General features: G+C 43.4%; 1 protein-coding gene across 4 annotated transcripts in view; it reads right to left on the reverse strand.

The window, feature by feature from the left end:
- Positions 1-22,127, reverse strand: part of TEX11 (testis expressed 11) — a 241,959-nt gene that overhangs the window by 13,221 nt on the left and 206,611 nt on the right. For 3 of the 4 annotated variants that reach the window (XM_069943309.1, XM_069943310.1, XM_069943308.1), the window contains 2 exons: positions 19,610-19,759; positions 11,386-11,494 (listed from right to left, as the gene is read on the reverse strand). In XM_069943309.1, the coding sequence (XP_069799410.1) occupies positions 11,386-11,494; positions 19,610-19,759 (259 nt within the window). Of the gene's footprint in view, positions 1-9,523; positions 9,754-11,385; positions 11,495-19,609; positions 19,760-22,127 lie in introns of all 4 variants that reach the window. The other variant, XR_011358669.1, reaches the window with a different exon arrangement.

Here is a 22,127-nt window from a genome sequence, read left to right on the forward strand (position 1 = left end):
ATTTAAAAATAAAGGAAATACACAACTTTCATTTAAATGGCAAGGTCGGACACACAAGAAACTGGTGTGAGTTACATTTATTTCTCCCATTGTGTACAGTTTTGGGCACCATTGTACAAGACAGAGTTAGTGGAGCTAGAGAGGGTTCAAAGATGTGCAACCAGAGTAATAATTGGAATGGGTGGACTACAGTTCCCCAAAAGTTTATCTATATTAAACAGGACGATGGAGGGCTGACCTTATAGGTATGTAAGAACATACCATATCAAGGTGCAATACAAAGATCTTTTCCATGATCTTGTCTAGTTACAGTAAAAGGGAAGGCAACCTCTTTGTCTAGAAGAAAGAGTAATCTTTACTGCAATAGCAGTTAGACTATTGAACGCTCTTCTAAAGGTTGTTGTCATAGTGAATTCACTAAAAGAGTTCAGAATGGGCCTGCAGTATAATAATATATACAGTAGATTATAGTTACTGGATTTTGGAGAAGGGTAATTGATCCACTGCTTTGTTCTCATTGCCAAATTTGGAATTAGGAAATTCCTTTTCCCCTAAGATGAGGAAAACTGGCTTCAAACACTTTTTTTTGTTACTTAAAGTAACTCTGTACCCACAATCTGTCCCCCCAAACCGCTTCTACCTTTGGATAGCTGCTTTTAATCCAAGATCTGTCCTGGGGTTCGTTCGGCAGGTGATGCAGTTATTGTCCTAAAAAACAACTTTTAAACTTGCAGTCCTGTGTCAAACTGGTGTGGCCCGGAGTGTCTGTGCATTAGGCTGGCACAACCTCTCTGTCCCTCCTCCCCATCCTCTTCATCATTAGGAGTGCTCAAAGTAGATTTTCTCCTATTCATTAGCTGTGAGAACAGGGCACATGGGCTGGATCGTTAAGGCACCTGTGCAGTGTTCACTGCAGAGAAATAGGAAAAATCCTGCCAGTGGCATTCCTAATGATGAAGAAGGTGGGGAGGAGGGGTGGTGCAAAGTTAGTGCACAGATACTCTAGGCCACGCCAGTTTGGCACAGGGCTGCAAGTTTAAAAGTTATTTTTTAGGATAATAACTGCATCACCTGTCGAACGGACCCCAGGACAGATCTTGGATTAAAAGTAGCTATCTGAAGGTACAAGTGGTTTGGGGAGGGCAGATTGTGGGTACAGAGTCACTTTAAGAGGAAAATGAAATAAAAAGTGATCAAAAAGTAATAGGCTTTCCGAATAATACCAGAAAAAACAAGCCACCACTCTCACCAAGCTCTCTTGATGAAAAAAAAAAAGCTATAGCTCTGTTGATAAAAAAAAGTTAGAGTTCTTTAGAATAAGGTGGCCTAACAACATTTAATATTAAGTACATATAAAACCCTAAATTTATTTGGTATTGCTGATAGGGATGAGGGAACCTCTACCGCCAAGTTCAATTTCATGCACGAACGCACATGTTTTTGCACAAAAACTGATACACAACCAGTAATGCGTCTGTTTGTGTATCTGCTCATTGTTCTGTAATAAAGTTTGTCGAAAGGCTGCTGAGCTGATGGCAAAGCAACAAATCAGCAAACTTTTACTTGTCACCATTTCCCTAGCAATCGCCGAGCATGGCTGTGATTGTTCTGTCATACTCCTGTCATGTGTATTATAAATAAAAAGAATATGGCACATGAAATAAATAAAGCTGGGCTAATGGGAAAGAATAGGTGGTCACTTAAACTAGTGTTGGCTAGTATATAGACAAACAAGTCTTTCCTAAATAACAGCAACCAAAGTGTGTCTAACTTGGCCAGTGACCACAAACATTTCTCTGTCTTGGCTAGTTTATTAAAATGCAAGTCTTTCTTGAATTAAGGGAATCAGAGCAGGTCTAAATTTGTCAGTGACCACAAACGTTTATTAGTCTTGGCTAAATTGATGCGTTATTTCTGCACATTTTTCTTGTTATTTTATGTATATTGAAATGTCCATCACTTCACAGTATTGCCTCGTGAATTCTTTTAAGCTATGTTAACACAGAATTTAGTTAGTGTTAATTAGTGGTGTTTAAGTGGCCCCCACTTTTTCCCATTAGCCCAGCTGTATTACTTTCATGCCCACATAGCTTTAATTAGCATTATTTAGCGCTATTTTGCAACAAATTGCCGAATCTTTGTAAAATAATGGTATTTTTGCTGCAATTCCGTCAAAATCACAGCAAAAATAGCGTTATAATATATATACAGTCATAATTATTGCTAATTAAATGCAGATTAAACTCTATATGTAAACATAGCCTTAGGGCTTATTCTCATGTTCCGTGAAACACAGAACCTACAGATGAATAACAGTGAGTTGAAACAGAGAGAATTATCAGATTTTGAAAGCCAAAGCCAGGAATGGATTTGAAAGGAGGAGAAATCTCAGATTTTTCTTTAAAGTGTACCTGTCACTATAACTTTCAAAATCTAAAACAAAAGTGGATGTGATATAAAGCAAGTTTGCAATTTACATTGATTATATTTTATTTTTTTTAGTTATCATGGAAAACACGGCACTTCCTGTTTTCTGTTTTTTTCTCAAAGAGTCAGAAAACAGGAAGTCCTGTGTTTCCATGGCATCTGAGCGCTCACAGACAAGGCAGTCATGTGATTGATGGACACATTAAGCCATGACTCTCTGTACTGGCCGGAATTCCTGTGTTCAGTCAGTTTTTTTTCTACCAGCACAAGTCGACTTCTGGCTGCTGATTCCGGAGGGGTATAAGAAGCGCCCCCAGGCCGGGATGATGTGGTACGGAGGACTGTGGTGCAAAACACGTGGGTCTGGCACAGTAGCCCATTGCAGGACAGGTCTGCTCGTGTGAGGAGGGGTAAGCCCCCGCTGTAGTTGCAGCAGCGGCAGTTGGTCTGTTAGACCATGTATATGATGTGTGGTGACTGTGCTCCCTCTCCTCTCTGGTATAGGTCCGGGAGTTAGTCTCCTGTGCAAACCCCCCATCCCTGATAGCCAAGCTTAGTGCGCTGGGTCGCAGAAATATAGCGGCAGTCCCTCTTTCCTGATGCCCTGGAGGACTGACCAACCGTTCTACTGACAGCCTGAGGAGAGAGGGTGTGGGAAAACTCAAGCCAGCCCGAATGGCAGTAAGCTACAGGTGACTTTGTGGGGCCAGCTATTGTGCTATATGTGGTCCTGTGTTGGTCAGCAGGAGATTAACCATACTAATCTGGTCAGAAGCTTAATTTATGGCTTGCTCTTTCCCTCTTTTCCTAAAGCGAATGCTGGTTGGAGACCCTGGACCTTTGAAAGTCAACACAAGCAGATGAGGAAGTGTGTGCTGAGCATCTCAGCAGTGTGACCGGTCACCCTCTGGGATAAGTGACCACCCTCTGACTGTTATACTATCATTGGTCTGTTATATTATTGTGACCAAGGCTGAAATTGTTTAATCATTGCTATAAGGCCTAAATATCTATAATTGACATTTCCACATTTCCAAGGAATCATTTTAAACTGTTGCCAGCTGTTGCCTTGTGGCAGAGGTCCCTGTTGGACTGATTAACACATGGGTCTCCAAACTGCGTCCCTATAGCTGTTGCGAAACCACAACTCCCATCATGCCTGGACAGCTAAAGCTTTGGACACTGAGCAAATTGGGTGTAATTTCACGGCTGAGCTCTTTGATTATGAGCGGAGAGCAGAGGAAGCGGAGGCACACTCCAATCAGTGTGAACATACCCTTACTGCGTTGCTACTAATATGAAATCCTAGAATTCATAGTTGTATAGTGTATTTAAAAAAACTCATATATATATATATACACCAAGAAGCAATGCCACACACCAAATCGATGTGTTATATCTGTGTATTCTTATCTGGTATTGTTTTTTTTTTTTTTTAATCAAAGTTATTTTTATTAAACATTTTCTAGAGACAAGTTTTCTCCCAAAATGAACATAATTCCCCAGGAGGGCATACCCTCCCACCCCCATCCACCCTAACCCCCCCACCCCTCCCCAACACCCTCCCTCTCCCCCCAATGTTCCCCCAACTCCACAGACCATAAAACTATATAGAAGGTGCAAGAGTCCATAGGTCACAACAGTACATTTACAGCATGAGTGTTCACGAGCAATAAACCTAAAACACAAAGGAAAAAAAAAAAAAAAAAAGGGATCTAGTAGGCCAAACAAGCCCACATGTATCGCATGTCTACTGGCAGGAGATGAAAGTAACACAAAAGTGAAAAGACAGAGCATTCTACCAACTTATGTACATCTTAGCTCAACCTATGTGCGGGAACTCGGGGGGCGAGCTCAGGAGTAGCCATCCACCTTCCCCACAACTTTTCAAATTTCTTAGTAGCTTTTCTCTTTTTGTATGCATACCTTTCTGTACCAATTAGCCAGTTTACCTTAGCTACAAACTCCGACACTGTAGGGGGGGCCTCGTCCAGCCAATGCTGTGCAATAAGTTTACGCGCCATAAACAAGATGCGTGCAACTGCAGTCTGCTCCACCACATTTACGGCCAAATCATCCACATACCCCAATATATAGACCAGAGGAGATTGCTGCAGTTCCACCGCATAGGCTTCATGTATGGCCGACTTCACCCCTCCCCAGTAGCGGAACAGCTTGGGACAATGCCAGAACATATGTAGGAGGTCTCCTTCATGAACTTGACATCGAGGACACATGGGTGTATCCCTGACGTGGATACAGAAAAGGAATTGTGGTGTGCGGTACACTCAGTGTAATAAATATAGGTGCGAGAGACGGTGTTGCTCACCCAGGGATAATTTGGGTGTCATCTCTAGTATCTCTAGTATGGGACCAATATCTGCCTCCCATTTTTCCCTCAATGTGAGTGGGAACCTGTCTAAGTACTTAGAAACAATGTGTCTATAAAGACAGGAAATAAGTCCCTTGGTAGGTTCAGAGTCTCCCACAATATCCATGGGTGGCAGACATTGCACCCCCCACCCCAGCAACTCCCCCTCCGCTTCACATGCATGGCGCAATTGCAGGTACTGGTAAAATTGCGTATGAGAGAGAACATATTGACTCCGTAATTGGTCAAAACTTTTCAACTGACTGCCGTCATATAACTGCATTACTTTCCGGAGTTCCGCGTCTCTCCAGGTGGAAAATCCCTCCAGGAAATATAGATCCCCTAGCCATGGGGTGTCCCAGATAGATGTGTATGGTGTGTATCCCGTGATGCCATATAAGTCCCTAATTTTCCACCACACCTTATGAATGAGTAGTAACGTCGGCACTTGTGGGGTGAGGATTACTATCCTTTTAGCCTCCAGAAATTCAAACAAATGGTCAGTCCGTAACTGATGTCCAATCAGAGTCTTGTTCTGGTCCCCACCATCATCTACATCCCACCCCTTTAGGTGTTGCAGTTGGGCTGCCAGAAAATACATGGCTGCATTGGGAACTGCCAGGCCTCCATCGTCCTTAGGTCTCTGTAGCGTTTCTAATTTAACACGTGGATGCTGTGAACCCCATATCAGTGCGCGAAAGAGAGCATGGATCTTATGGAAGATACGAGAGGGAAGCCACACGGGAGAGTTGTGCAGAATATATAATAATTGTGGCATCCAAGTCATCTTCACCAGATTTGCCCTGCCCACCACTGACAAAGGTAATTTGCGCCAGACAGCTAGCTTCTGCTGAAATGTACAAATGAGGGGTGCCATATTCAACTGCTAGTAAGCTTGAACATCTCTAGAGATAAAAACGCCTAGGTATTTGAAGGAGTTAACACTTTTCAGCGGAATGGTAGGGTCCAACTGCAAACTATCCTCTGAGTCTATAGGCATGATAACTGATTTGTCCCAGTTTACAGTAAGACCCGAGTAGGTCCCAAACTCATTTATTATGGACATGGCAGTAGAAAGGGAGGAGGAGTCACTAAGATAAAGTAATAAATCGTCGGCGTATAACGCCAGCTTATCCTCCCTCGGCCCCCTCCTAAAGCCAGCCACTCCAGGGTGCGAGCGCAGCAGGGACGCCAAGGGTTCTATCGCCAGCGCAAATAACAACGGAGAGATCGGGCACCCCTGTCGTGTCCCCCGATGGAGCGGAAAGGAAGATGCCAGTCCCCCATTAATCCGCAGGCGCGCCACTGGGGCTGAGTATAACAATTTTATAGATGACATAAACACCGGACCAAATCCCATCCTGTCCAGGACTGCCCACAAATATGGCCATTCGATGCTTTCAAATGCTTTGACAGCGTCCAATGAGCAAATCACCCTGGCCCCTGGATTATCCACCGGCAACTGCAAATTGAGATGTAGTCTACGAATGTTTAGAGCCGTAGATCTGGCAGGGATGAACCCAGTCTGATCGGGGTGTATCAAAGACGATATGACCCCAGAGAGACGGGTGGCCAGAGCTTTAGCTATGATCTTTATATCGACTGGAAGTAGGGAAATGGGCATATAGGAGTCAGGAATCAGGGGGTCTTTCCCAGGTTTTGGTATGACCACAATTATTGCCTCCTGCATGGATGTCGGCAGGGTACCCAACTCTAACGAGGCCTTCCATAGTTCCAGCAGCTTAGGGAGCAGAGGTTTCCCTACCAATTTATATAATTCAGCCGGTAGCCCTTCCGACCCAGGTGATTTGTAATTGTGCAAAGAAGCTGCTGCAGCTTCCAACTCTTCCAATGATAATGGGGTATCCAAAAAATCCTGCTGTTCTGCTGTTAGAGTCGGTAGGGGTATGTCATTTAGAAACTGCGTTAGTTGAGCTTGCATCACCTCCACATGAGACGAATAAAGCGTCAGATAAAAGCTACGAAACACCTCCAATATGTCAGTCAGTGTCATCACTACCTCCCCCTTCTGATCTTGAATACCAGTTATATAGGAAGGATCCCTTTGGGCATTGGCTACCACCGCTAGAATATGACCTGCCTTTTCCCCTTCCACAAAGAAGTTATGTTTGGCAAATGTGCGTTTCTGAGCAGCAGACTCCAAATCGAAAATGTGTATAGCCTTATGGGCAGCCTGAAGCCTCCGTGCGGTTGCCTCGGACGGCAGTAAGATGTGTTGCTCCTCCCTGTCCCTCAAACCTTTTAAAAATATTTTGTAGTGTCAGCAGTCAAATGTGTTTCCTGTACACACAGTACCACAGGATGATACTGTCGCAGGAAATCAAATATCGCATACCTCTTATCCACATCCCCCAGGCCCTGCACATTCCAGGAGATTACCGTAAGTTTATTGGCCATAGTTACCCCTTAATTGATAATGACATTGGTAAAACTGCACAGTAGACATACTATTGATCATTTTTAACACTATGGACCTTGCAACACAAAGAGCATCAGGCAAAAATAAAAGTGGCCACTGGGTGGCAGCAGAGTAAAGATCTCGGAACACAACATGCACATTGAAGATATTCAAGCACCATATGAAACCTGATAGAAGAAAAACGGGGTAAACCAAAAAATTCCCCAAATGAAAACAAAACCCCAACAGCAAAAAGGTCTGCGTCCAAAAAAAACGCAGACTGGGGCACCAGTTCTCCATAACCATAGAGCAGTAAACGGTCAGTTAGTGAACTTCAGTGTCGCAACATAGAGCAGGGCAGGTCCCACTTAAAACAGGAGAAATGTGTTCCTGCGGGCTAGCAGGAGAGAGCAACAGGAAAACATAAAGTGGAACAGAGCAAACAAAAACAGTCAAAGACAAAAACATGTGCAAAAATATATAGCTCGGGCAACGTTGATACTTATCAGACACCCGGAAAGCCTCCGAGGGCACCGAATCTTATGTTTATACCGCCCATGTCAAGTCTCAGGCAGGAGCATCTCGGTTGTGCGGACTGCGTCTTCCACGAAGATGCTGTTCCTCTTGATCCAGCCAGCGTGTTGCATCTCTTGGGGAGGTAAAGAAATGAGTATCCCCTGCAGCGACGACCCGCAGCTTGGCAGGGTACACCATGGCATATGGCACCTGTAAAGCACGCAACCTCCTCTTCACTTCTTGGAATTGTGCACGCTGCTTCTGGACTTCTGCAGAATGATCGGGGGAAAAGGAGACTTTGCAGCCATTGATAGCAGCTTCCGGTAAGTTTCGTGCAGCTCTCAGGATAATGTCATGGTCACGATAGTGAAGCAACTTCACTAGAACTGCTCGGGGTGGGGATCCAGGCTGTAAGGGCCGTGTGGGCACCCTGTGAGCCCTCTCTACCGCATACATCGGGGACAACTTGTCCTTCCCAAATACCTCAGCAAGCCAGTTCTCAAAATATTCAGTGTGGTTTGAGCCCTCCGTTCTTTCCGGTACTCCCACCAGTCTCACATTGTTCCTTCTCAGGCGGTTCTCCAGATCGTCCGTTTTCAACAGTAATTGGGAGAGCATCTGATCATGTTTGCGGGAAGTTGAGGCAATAGGCGCCACTTTATCCTCCAAATCTCCCACTTTGTGTTCCACCTCGGTGGTTCTGTCACTCACTTTACGTAAATCTTGGCGGAGGAACCCCACTTCTCCCTGCAAACTGCCCACTTGTTGTGTAAGAGGATATAGCAGCATTGCATTTAGTAATAGAGGAATTGCATTGTGTCACTGAATGTAAAATGTCTCTCAATGTGCGTTCCTGATCACAGGTTGTCCCTGCATGTGGCAATAGGGCACTGTTCTGCAGCCTAGCTTCTGTCATGGAGGTAGCACAGTCCTTCTCCCCCTCCTTGCTGCTGCCGCCCTCCTCAGTTATATCCACCCCGGATAATGCAATATCTATGGGGCTTTCCTCTATTCCCTCCTCCTCCTCAAAATCATGCCGAACACAATTGTTACTCATCCGGGGAGTCGGTGGCTTCAGGAACTCAGCCAGCTTAGCAGCCGTCCCTGCAGTGAGCTGGCGTGTGGAGCGCGGCTTGTGAGGTGACTGACCGGCGCCATCTTGGATTTCTCGGCCACCCGCTCCCGCTGTCATTTTCGTCTTTTTAGAGACTCCTCCGACCATGGTCCCGGTACCGGATCGTACCCCGAGGGTCCGCACACACTTAAGCGGACTGCTGCGGATTTTGGCGGCCCGCAGGAACATGCAACAGCTGATATGCAGTGAGACCCGCGGGAGCTCTCAGGACTCGCGTCCGCTCACATGTCCGGCCGGGCTCCGCCCCCCTATCTGGTATTGTTATGTATGCTTAAATGTTACAGTATTGCCACATCAATTCCCTGTGAGTGAACTGTTTCCAAGTATTTTAAAGGATGATTTTACGTGGCTGCAGGTAACAGTCTATTCTCTTTTAAAGCGTAACTGTCATTTAAATGTCGCTTTTCAGAAATCAATATCAATAGTATAGGCGATTTTAAGAAACTCTGTAATAGTTTTTTTTTAAGCAAAAGAGCTTCCTTCTGTTCTAAAAAAGCTGTTTTCCTGCCAGTCCTGGCTTTCTGTGTCCATTATGGTCTATGGGGGGGGGGGGGGGGGGGGTAGGGTGGAGTGATTGAGCATGGAGAGGAGAGCCCTGCAGCCCTGCAGAGCATATCATCCTGCAAACTTATCACATTCTGAGATAAGCACTGACCTTTCTGACCTATGAATCCAGTGTTTTATGTGCCCAGACAATCTCCTGCTCACTCAACCCCCTCGGCCCCATAGGTTATAATGGACTCAGCAAACCCGTCTTCACTTTGCTTCTCTGTAATAAAGGCGGCTTTGCCTGATAATGAGCAGATAAGAATTGAGGGGGGAGGCTTTAAAACAGCTTTTTGAGTATAGAAAGAGGTTTCTTAAAATTGCTGGTACTATTCAGTTCTGTAAGAAAAAAAAAATAATTAAATGACAGTTACACTTTGTGGCTGCGTTCACACTATGTATATTTCAGTCAGTATATGTATACTTCAGTCAGTATATTTCAGTCAGTATTGCAACCAAAACCAGGAGTGGATTAAAAACACAGAAAGGATCTGTTCACACAATGTTGAAATTGAGTGGATGGCCGCCATGTAACAGTAAATAACGGCCATCATTTCAATATAACAGCCGTTGTTCTAAAATAACAGCAAATATTTGCCATTAAATGGCGGCCATCCACTCAATTTCAACATTGTGTGAACAGAGCCTTTCTGTGTTTTCAATCAACTCCTGGTTTTGGTTGCAATATGAGGACCACAATACTGACTGAAATATACGTAGTGTGAATCCAGCCTAAACTTAAAACTCTACACACCCTCTGGATGAGGAAGTCATTAATTGTCCAGGCAGGTTTATCCTTCAAACCACTCTCCAGCAGGCAAAAATGTCCTCATACCTTTTACTAAAAAACAAAAAATGTTTGGGGTCTTTTGCGAAGGTTAGAAAATAGTGATGACCACCTACAGCCCATTCTACTGTTTATTGCAATTTAAGTTATTTTAGTGCCTGCAGCCTAAAATAAACTTTATTTACCAATGTTACCATATGTTCATTTATTACAGTTTTTTTCTGCTTTAGTGACTTAGTGATTGACATCTGATTTCTCCATTCACCTTTGCTGTTTCTGTTTCCATGTATCGTCCAATCACCTTCTGAACCGGGTCCCTGACCTCCTATAAAGTGTAACGGTGGCCTTAATTCCATGCTAGCTATTAGACTAGGTTCCATAGTGTGCTGGTATTCCCTGTGTTCATCTCTGTGTTATTCCTTGGCTTTTTCTGACCCCGGCTTTCTGTACTTTACTTTCCTGGTTATCTGGCTTCCCTGATCTAATGGTTTTGTGACTTAAAGGAGACCTGTCACCCCCCGCGCCGGGGTGACAGGCTCCCGACCCCCAGATAGATCCCCTTATACTTACCTCATGTCGCTGAGTCCCGCTGCCGGAGCCGGTCCCAGGACGGAGATATCCCGGTGAGAAGCCGGCGCGCGCGCTGTGGGGAGAGGTGCGGCGTCCATAGAGAATGAATGGAGCCGTGCGCGCACAGCAGAGATGAGTCCGGCTCCATTCATTCTCTATGGACGCTGGACTCATCTCCACAGCACGCACTCCGGCTTCTCACCGGGATATCTACGTCCCGGGACCGGCTCCGGCAGCGGGACTCAGCGACATGAGGTAAGTATAAGGGGATCTATCTGGGGGTCGGGAGCCTGTCACCCCGGCGCGGGGGGTGACAGGTTCTCTTTAAGTATTCTCTGCATTACGTTCTGTACCTTCACTGCCTACTAGTTGCGACCTCAGTGTGTTGACCCCCCTTACTTGTTTTCCTGTCCTGTCTGTGTTTGTGTCAACACTGTCGTCAAGTTGTCCGCAGCCGCCTAGGGCTGATAGTGGCAAGTAGGCAGGGACAGCGGGCGGGGACTAGTGTAGGGTACACTCTCCTTGTCTCCCCCTTCCCTTTTCTGACTGATTGGTGCTAGTGGGTTCCTGACACCTAGATTTCAGCATTACAGCATTACAGATAAATGTCATACCTTATCCTGTTTACATCTAATGAGTCCTGCTTTTTATGAAGAGTTAAAGCAGCCAGCAATACTTTCTTGCAAATTGAGGGATAATACGCAGGAGACTCCATGGATAAAGCTGAAAAGGTATTTAAAAAAGTGAATAAAAAAACTTAACCACTGGCAGATAGGCAAACATGCAGCATATATTTTATTTATTCTTAACCATTATATAATAAAATTGGTTAAATTATTATTGGTTTTAATTATTATGTGTGATTATCGGCACCATCCACAAGATTAGATGCTTAATATATACCTGTAAAACTTGTCTGTCTTCTTTCTGATCTTAAATAGCTTCTTAAATAACTTCATCTGGACAGCGTCATGTAGGCCGTGCTTCACAGCAGTCGGGCCCCCTCTGCCCAGCAGGCAGATGGGGCCCAACTATCATTAACCCCTTGCTTCCGCTGCCTGTTTTGGCCTTATTGCCCGGGGCCTATTTTGCAAATCTGACCTGTCTCTCTTTATGTAGTTTTAACTCTGTGATGCTTTTAACTATCACGGTTATTCTGAGTTGTTTTTTCATGACATATTCCTCTTTATGTTTGTGGTATACTTTGGTTCATACACTCAGTAGCTTTTTGTAAAAAGCACATTTGTGCACAAATCAAAATTCTCTTTTTCTGAGAAAAATAGTTATGTCACATGAACTAATTATTACTGCAACATGTACAACATGTCAACTTTATAGTGACGTCATTTGGTAAATGTCCTTTTACTTTTTAGGATGTTAGAGGGCTTTGAAATTTTGCAGCGATTTTTCAAATTTTCAGGAAAATTTCAAATTCTGATTTAGTTAGGGACCAGTTCAGTTCTTAAGTGGATTTGTGGAGCCTGTATATTAGTTACCCCCATAAATACCTCCATTGTAAAAACTGCACCCCTCAAAGTATTCAAAGTAGTATTTCATAAGTGTATTAACCTTTTAGGTGTTTCACAGAAATTTAAGTTGGAGGGGAAATTTTACATTTTCATTTTTTTTTGCAGATATTCCATTTTAATAATTTTTTTCCTCTAACACAGCAAATATTAAATATGAAATGGAACTCAATATTTATTCCTCATGTTTCAATGTTTCTAGAAATCCATCCTATGTGGCCGCAGTGCGTTACCTGACCACAGGCCTCAGACATGACAGAAGCCTTGTGTATTTTTGGGGTCTTTTCTTATTTCAGTTTTTTTATAGCAATTATACCATGTTACAGAGGCCTTGCGGTGGAAAAATATTTGTGCAAGACGAGTTGACGTTTTCATCGGTACCATTCTGGGGGACATGTGACACCCCGATCATTATTTATTTAATTTTTTAAGAGGTGGTACCTATAAAAAACACAATTTAGCAGCAGTTTTTTATCATTCTTTTTGTACTCCCTTTACTATACGTCACATATGACATGTTATCTTTATTACATGTACAAGAAAAAGAAGAAAGAGGAACATAGGGTAAAAAAGTGAGGCGCAAAATATAAAATAGCTTTATTATTGCCGGCTACAAACTTATTAAAAACATTAAAAACAAGAGAACGGCATCCTCCTAAAATGCAGGAGGTTGCTCACTGCTACACATACAAGCTCAATAAGCTATGGAGGGACTGTAGCGATATATACACAAATACATGCAAATCAAAATACAAGTTACAGCATGATAACATATGGTCAATACCACCTGAAAATTAAAGAGTCCCTGTGTGGCAGAAAAACAGATACCCCACGCCTTCTCCTTCTTTTCTACTTTTATACACATATAGGATATACTGTATATTTGTCTTTTATCTTGTTTATTTGATTTTTCCAGATAACCGTTTCTTTCTCCGTTCCGGACTCGGTGGTACAGTAGTTCCGAAGAAGTCCACTACATCACAGCGTCTGATCAAGCCAAGTGCATGTCCCTTTGCGAGTAAATCATAGTCCTCTATAGAGATGTTCTCAGTCTACTATTCTCTCTCTACAAAGAGTTAACCCATGCGAGACTCCAACTTCTATCTCTATTTTTATATTTGCCCGAATATATGTGCCTGACATGCATGTTTTTACACATCTATTTGGTTATACCGACTTCTTTCTATTCTATCATATTCGCATGGCAGGCATTTACCTTTGGGCCACTGAGTAAGGTCTGTCAGTCTGTCAGCGGGCGGATATTCATGTTTATTTATCTTTCTTATCCTTTTTTTGTTTTTTGAATATTTTTGAATATATTTTGTACCGGCGACTTACCATAGGGTACACATCAGGGTTCCGTCCTGCTCAGGTAATTACCGGTGTGGCAATACATCATGTCTGTGGTTGTGGGGCGTGGATTTTTGCCCTTGTTGATATAATTTTTTTTTACGTGCCTTGTGGATACTGGTGACCATCTATTCCGTCACATTAGCAATTTTTGGGTTCTTTAATTTACATATTCTTTCATTTTGTGAGCCGGTGTTTGTCATCCCTATGAATCATTATTTCTTTTTTTGGTGCGCTTACTTCCATTGTTTTGTTTGTTTTTGCACAATCACTGTTATTTATCTTTTTCACCACATTGCATGTTTGTTCACACACAGCACCAAGCACTTCACATGCACTTCGCACTTTAGTCACTTCTGCACTTTAATTTCATATTTAAATCATGTTGTATTCTAATTAATAGAGTATATCTAGGTTTATTTCATTTTATGCATACATGTGTATATCCTTATCGGTATTAATACTATGGGCTGATATACGTATATATGTTTCACAGATATATTGTTGCATCAGGTGTTTCATTTGTATTTTTCATTATTGTTTATACCCAATTATTTATTATTTTTTATTTTTTATCATTATTTTTATTATTTATTTTTATATTTATGCGTTATTCTTATTTTCTTTGGGTGCACAATATATGTAAGTTTTTATATTGGATTAGGGAGATTGCACTACTTTTTTTTGCACATCAGCTGACTAGGGAGATTGCACTTTTCTTTTTGTATACCAGCTGACTAGTCTCTTCTAACATTATCATGTGACCGCTACTAGATTGCGTGCGTTCCAGGCACGCATAACCATTGTGTTTGGTGGCGCCAGGTTCACCTTTTTTACGCTCTAGCACAGATGGGCGGTGAGTTATGTACACAGCCGCATTAACATTCTCTCTACTTACTTACGTCATCACGGCCCATCACATGCCAGCGTATGTACGTCGATATCATGTGACTTATGACACGGGCACGTTCTCTTAACGTCCTTGACACGTATTGGATGACTTTATCTTTGCCCGCCTCTTGCGCAGTCCGTACCTCCGCACGCCAATTCCCGGGCGGACTGTCAATCATGTCATGGGACATCCATCAGATTAGGTATATATACTGGCTCATTTACACTATGTACCCACTCTTGACGAAGCCGCCGGGCAGCGGCGATACGCGTGGGGTATCTGTTTTTCTGCATGTATTTCTGTATATATCGCTACAGTCCCTCCATAGCTTATTGAGCTTGTATGTGTAGCAGTGAGCAACCTCCTGCATTTTAGGAGGATGCCGTTCTCTCATTTTTAAAATGTTTTTAATAAATTTGTAGCCGGCAATAATAAAGCTATTTTATATTTTGCAATTATAGGTGTGCGCCTCACTTTTTTACCCTATGTTCCTCTTTCTTCCTTTTCTTGTACATGCACTATAGCTCCATAGGGTAGTAGGTTGCACCCTACTTTTTTGGACCATTAACTATAATTGTGGTGCCCACCTCTTTCTTTATTATGTTATCTTTATTAGTCAGGTCAGTATGATTACAGTGATATCCATTTTATATAGCTTTTGTTATAGTTTATGGCATTTATACTATAAATACTGTTTGTGTCTTGCATATTGTAAGACCTGTACTATTTTAATTTTTCCGCCAATGGAGTTATATAAGGGGTTTATTTTGCGGCATAAGTTGACATTTTTATTGGTACACCTTTTGGGTATATGTGTCGTATTGATAGCTTTTATTCTATATTTTTCCGGGGGCGTGATTAACAAAAAAATGTCATTTTGGTTAGTTTTTTATTTATTTATTTATTTATGGCATTAATAGGGCGGTATAATTAATGTAATGTAATAGATGGGGTCATTATGGATGCGGCGATACCAAATATGTGTACTTTATTTATAGGGGATCATTTAAAAAGGGGGATGGGGAATGTGTAAATTTATTTATTTATATTTATTTATTTAAATTATTTATTTATTTTTCATGTGTTTATTTAATTATTTAATATATTTGTTTTAATCAATTATTTATTTATTTATGTATTTGTGTGTGTGTGTGTGTTTTTTACTTTTCAGGTGTATATATACAGTATAATGCATTACAGCACTAGATCAGTGCTGTAATGCATTATACTGTATACTGAATGAGCAGTCAGTGTTAGGGCCCTATTCCACGGGCCGAGGAGGACCCGATCAACGATGTAAACGGGCGCCGATCTGCTAGATCGCCGCTCATTTACTGGTCCTATTCCACGGCCCGATGATCATTGAGCGAGGGCTACAGGGACATAGTTACTGATGTCCTTGCAGCCCTTGCAGCATACATTACCTGTCAGGTCTTCTCCTCTGCTCTGTCTTCCTTCCCGGGTCCCGCGCGCTGTAGCTTTAGAGTGGCCTGTCAACTGACAGGCCACTCAGCCAATCACAGGCCGCGGCGGTTTTGGCCTGTGATTGGCTGAGCGCTCCATCAGCTGACAGGCCACTCTGAAGCTTGAGCGCGCGGGACCCGGGGAGGAAGACAGAGCGGAGGAGAAGCCCTTCAGGTAATGTATTGTGCTTCTCAAATCGTCGGTCGCCCGCCATGCACTGCTATTGCACCATAGCGATGCGCGATGGGGGAACGATGATTTTAGGTCTGGCCCTAAATGAACGATCAGCCGATGACACGATCATCGGCTGATCGTTCTCTCTATTCCACCGAGCGATAATCGGCCGAATCGGGCCGAATGGAATAGGGCCCTTACACACTAACTGCTCATTCAAACAATCAAACCCCTGCCTCAGTGCAGGGGCCTGATCGTTATATATCATAGTAACCCAGATGCACGGGGGGGGATCCGGGGGGGGTAGCACGGGGAGACCGATGGGGGGGTAGCACGGGGAGACCGATGGAGGGGGAGCACAGGGGGGGCAGAGGAGCACAAGGAGACTGATCGGGGAGGGATGCTGATCCAGTGGGGGGAAGGGGACGCAGATCAAGGAGCAGGAACGGGCCGGGGGGCAGACAGGAGGGGATGTGAGGCCAGGGGGAGGATCAGGCGGTGGCGGCTGGAGGAGGCAACGTGCCGCAGCCTCACAACAAGTCTCCCCATAGACTCTGTGGTCGCATTGACCCCGGCGTCTATGGGGTTAACTGCCTGGGGGGAGCGCGGCTCCCCTCCGGGCAGTGGCAGCCTGATCTCACTTAGGGACAGCAGGGGGAGGCAGGGAAAGCATGACGTTTGGGAAACCTCATGTTGCAGGAACTACCTGCTTTACATGACGTTTCCCAAACGTCATTTTGCGGCAAGGGGTTAATCCCTGGTAGGTGACACTGTCCACCTACAAAAATGAAATGAGAGCAAGGGGGGGGGGGGAGCACTTTAATCACATGAGAAATTTTTACTCAACCTGTAACTCTAAATTAGCAGGTAGACAGCAAAATGGGTTTTAGTTTCTTGCCAAATCACATGATAAACAATACCCCTTACCCAAGGTGTAAGTTTAAGAATAATGTAACAAATAGCTTAGCACTGATATGTTACCCCAGACCAGACCCCTAAATTAATTCAGGCCTCAGATCTCTAAATTATCACTCTAGCTTCAGGATGTGAGAATCTGGGCCAGCAGAATCTTTAACCCCTCCATTACCAAAGGTCATTGATGCATGGATGTCCAGGTCACATTGGAGAAATGTTCCTCATCACCTTTTAAGAGCCATAACACTTTTTCTAAAATAAAAAATCAGCAATCCTGGTTCTTTTTTTTTCCTTTTTGTTTACACTGTTTACCATGAAGCAGCAAAGTTGTTATATTTTAATAGAGCAGACAATTCTGCACGCTACAATACCAAATGTGTTTATTAAAGGCAAAACAAAGTAAAACAAACATAATAAAACAAAAATGTAAACAGGAAGTTAAAACTAAAACAATTTACAGAAATGGGTGGTATAAATAAGATAGGAAGAGGGATGCGGTAGGTCATAGAACACTCAATAAAAAATAGATAAAAATCTGCACTGTACCTTAACCCATTAATGACCGTGGGCGTACATTTACACCCCTGCTGTCTGGGCCTCAACGTGAATGTACGCCCCACCGGGGTGCTGGGCTATGGAGCGGGCTCACGAGCTGAGCTCGCTCCATAGCCGGTGAGGACCGGCTGCTATCTGCAGCCAGGCCCTCACCCTCAATGGCGGGCCGCCGCAATCGCGCAGCTGCCCGCCGTTAAGTATAAGTACAGCCAGGCCCGCTTCTGCCATGAGGGGGAATGAGTATTCCGCCTCAGGCGGCAGATTCTGCGTCCCTGCAGGGGGCGGCAAGATCCTCACCGCTGTCATTTAGCCCGGGTTTGCCTCAGGCGGCAGAAAGCCTGGGAAAAGCCCTGAGTACAGTGTTTAAGTATAAGTGACCGGAGCATCTGCGGTCACTTAGCGATCAGGACCCCAGCAGACACGATCGCACTGCCCGACTGCCGGAGGTATACTGCTTACCTCCGCGCAGTCTGATCTTCTGGTAGAGTCTGCCACAGATCGCAGATTACATGGCATAGCAGGGATCAGTGTTAACAATCTAATGTAATAATGTTAAAGTCCCCTAAGGGGACTTAAAGAGTGTAAAAAAAAATGTATAAAAGTTTTAAAAAGTGCCCTAAAGCCCCTCCCCCGATAAAAGTGAAAATCAGCCCCCCCCTTCCCATTCTATACATTAAAAAAAATAATAAAATAATAAACATCAAAAAAAATAATAAAGTTAAATAACAATCATCCGATCTATTAAAATAAAACAATATTATTCCCACACGGTGAACGGCATAAACAAAAAGCATAAAAAAAAATGCAGAGATTGCTTTTTTTAAATGACATTTTATGTATAAAAAACATTTATAAAAAGCAATCAATACATTTGATCTAGAGAAAAATGTTACTAATAAAAACTAGAGATCATGGCACATAAAATGATGCCCCATAAGACCCCGTAGGTGAAAATATAAAAGCGATATAAGATTCACAATAGGGCTATTTTAAATATGCCTATTTGCAAAAAAAAAAGTTTTACTGCTAATAAAAGTAGTAAAGTGCATTATGTAAAGCGCATTACGTAAACATGGAAGCCCCCCCCCAAATTTGCAGAATCGCATTTTTTGACCCAAGTTCACCACATAAATGATATTTTGGGGTTTTGTCAGTCATTTTATGGCAGATTGAAAGATGACATTACAAAGTACACCTGTTCCTGAAAAAAAACAACCCCTTACATGGCCCTGTAGGTGGATAAAGAGTTATGGGTCTTAGAAGGCAAGGAGGAAAAAGTGAAACCACAAAAGTGGCAATTGGCCCGGTCCTTGAGGGGTTAATTGTACCTGTACCTTAATTGTGCCTCACAGTCAGGGTAAAAGATTAAATATACACTTACAATATCATCCTTAGGCTCTGTTTACACGGAGCAAAACAGATTCTCCGCTGCATAATCCCGCCAGCCATCCTGTCATAATGACAGTTTATGGGAGGCTCGCGCGCCTCCTCTCTCCGCACTGAAGAATTGACAAGTCCATTTTTCGGCGTGTAGAGACGCGGAGAGGGGAGGCGCGTGAGCCTCCCATAGACTGTCATTATGACAGGGAGGCTGGCGGGATTCATCAGAGGAAACCCGCCAGTTTCGCTCCGTGTGAAAGGAGCCTAAGAATAATCATGCTACGGCTTTATAATTAATTAGACAAATGTTTTGCGTAATCATACAGTCTTTGTTACAGTTTCTATCTTGTAATCTACAAACATTTGCATTATCTGTCATTCTGATAGCCTATCAGGAAAAGTTGTTATATTCATTTATTTCATAAAATTAGGAACAATCATTTTAGCTGAATACAGAATATAGTTATGCATGTGGCTTATAGTTACTTTAATAGTTTTTACTGTTAATTTAATATAATATAATTTTTTTACTAACTAAAATAGGGGAATAAGAAGGTAGAATCTGCATGCTACAGTACTTACATGCAATAGATTCCAGAGTTTTTGTGTCTAGGTTGGGCAAATTCAACACTGACTCCAATACAGCCTCCAGCCCTGGATCATTTAATTTTGCTCTTACTTCAAATTCATAAAGGAGCAAAATAATCTCAGTAGGGTCTGTAGAATAAACACCTGAGGAAAAGAAGAATATTTTTTAAAGCTCTGCTTTCTATTTGATTACTGTAATAAATATTTCATAAATATTGCTTCAGTATATCTTCTGAAGAAGCCTGGCTGAATGGTTGAAGTTAGGTCAATGGGTCTGATTTGCAATGCTAGGTGTAACCACATCTGTATGACTGTATGCACAGTGAACAGTGACAGGGTCTTGGCCTCTTCATTCTGCTGGAGTGTGTTGGATCTATAGTGCACTGCTGACCAGTGAATACTTTACCTGTCCATACTCCGGCCTGCTTCTGTGGCTCCCCGCTCCCAATCAGTGGCTGCGGTGGGACAGAACACTGATTGGCTTAGCGGGACACCAGGGAAGCCGTCTTACTCAGTGATTGACAGCTCTCTCTATATGCAGACTCATATACAGGTAGCTGTCAATGAGGACCACCTGCATTACCACTTTGCCTCAGTATGAGATTTACATAAATAAATTACAATAGAACTAGGGATGGTACGAACCGAGTTCGGTTCGGGGTTCGTACGAACCCGAACTCTCGGTAATGATTCCCGCTGTCTGCCCGCTCCGTGGAGAGGGTGGATCCAGCGGGAGGACTGCCTGAAAAACTGGGATACAGCCATAGCCATAGGCTGTATCCCAGTTTTCCAGGCGTTCCTCCCGCTGTATCCGCCCGCTCCTCGGAGCGGGCAGACAGCGGGAATCTGCTGCCGAGCGTTCGGGTTCATACGAACCCGAACCTCGGCAGGTTCGGACTATCCCTAAATGGAACCTTTCCTACTAATTATATATATCAATACAGATCAGTGTGTATTTTTAATGTGACAGGTAATGTGACAGAGGGATCAAAAGAGGGATTACTATTTGAGGCACAAATTGAGTGTAATTTCTTTGTGGGAAAACAAAAGGGTCACTAAGGAAGATTATTATATTGAGGGCACAAAGGGGAGTATAAAGGGGTAATTTATTATTCTTAGTAGAGATGGGCAAACTTTTAGAAAGTTGCTTTTGGCAGGTTTGTCGAACTTCAGCATAAATGAACCGCACTAAGTCCGGGTTTACACAGCGTATGACACTGGCCGTTCTGTGTCACAGAACGGCCATTGTCAGTGAAGTTCATTCTAGCTAATACTGCAGTACCATTCGGATGAACTTCATTTCTATTGATTTGGAATGCAGGCGCATTCGTGTGTGCCCGCATTCCAAATCACCATAGGCGACAATGTAAAGTGTGGCCGGAGCTGCACTTTACATTGTCTGCTCTGTCAGTCTTGTGAGGCCGATATTCAATAAATAGCGGCCGCAGAAAACTGACGTGTCAGTTTTTTGTGCGGCCGCTTGGATCCCTGGCCAGAGTGTATACAGTGAGTATACACTCCGGCTAGGATTCCATAGAAATTAAAGTAAGTTGCAATTTCATTAAAAAACAGCCGTGGTTGCAAAACTGAAACTACAGCCATTGTTTAATGTAATTATATGTAGCGTGAACGATTGCATGCGTTTAGCTGTTTTAGTGTGGTTTATAAAATACTCCCCCAGTGTCCTTCTTCTCTTGTGCAAAAATCCAGTTCAGCCAATCACTGACTGAAATGGAACAGTGCTTCAACCAGTGATTGGCTGAGCGGGGCTGTTACTCTTATCTCTAGTGTGATTGCCCGTTCAGCCAGTCTCTGGCGCACCACTGCCCTGTCTCAGTCAGCCAGTGATTGGCTGAGCCTGAGAGTGACAGTCCATTCAGCAAATCACTGTCTGACTGAGATGTGAGAGCACCACGGGCAGTGATTGGCTAAAGGGAGCTCTTACCCTTAAGATGAGTGACAGCACGCTCAGCCAATCACTGACCGCAGTGATGTCCTGTCTCAGTCAGTGATTGGCTGAATGGGCTGGAGGCGGCTGAAGACACCAGAGACCCTGAGCAGGATACCGGGCGAGTGCGGACAGCGATGTGTGGCCACCATGTTTCCAAACTTTTCTTTAAGTTTGGAAGGAATCTCACTTTGGAAATTTCAGTTTCTCATCTCTAATTTAGAGGCATAAAGGAGGTCACTATTGCTGTGTGGCAATAACATTCTAAGAGCATTATTATTTTGTGCAGGGCACAATGGGTGGAATTATTATTTTGTGGGCACAAATGGAGGAGCAATTCTGTGTAGGGTTTACCATAAAATGCATTGGTAGAAGGATGAGAATTTTTTGGGAAGGAACAGTACTGGCCAGCAGAAGTCTGGATCGTGGTCCAGAAGCAAGGTCGGGATTAAAGGATTAAAGGACCCCACCGATCCAGAGAACAGAGACAAAATCCCACAAGATGCTGCCCTAGGTACAGACCACCTAAATACAGCCCTGACTGGCACTTTGCACTCTTACTAT

This window comes from Dendropsophus ebraccatus, chromosome 10 (genome assembly GCF_027789765.1).
Source record: "Dendropsophus ebraccatus isolate aDenEbr1 chromosome 10, aDenEbr1.pat, whole genome shotgun sequence".
Lineage (NCBI taxonomy): Eukaryota > Metazoa > Chordata > Amphibia > Anura > Hylidae > Dendropsophus > Dendropsophus ebraccatus.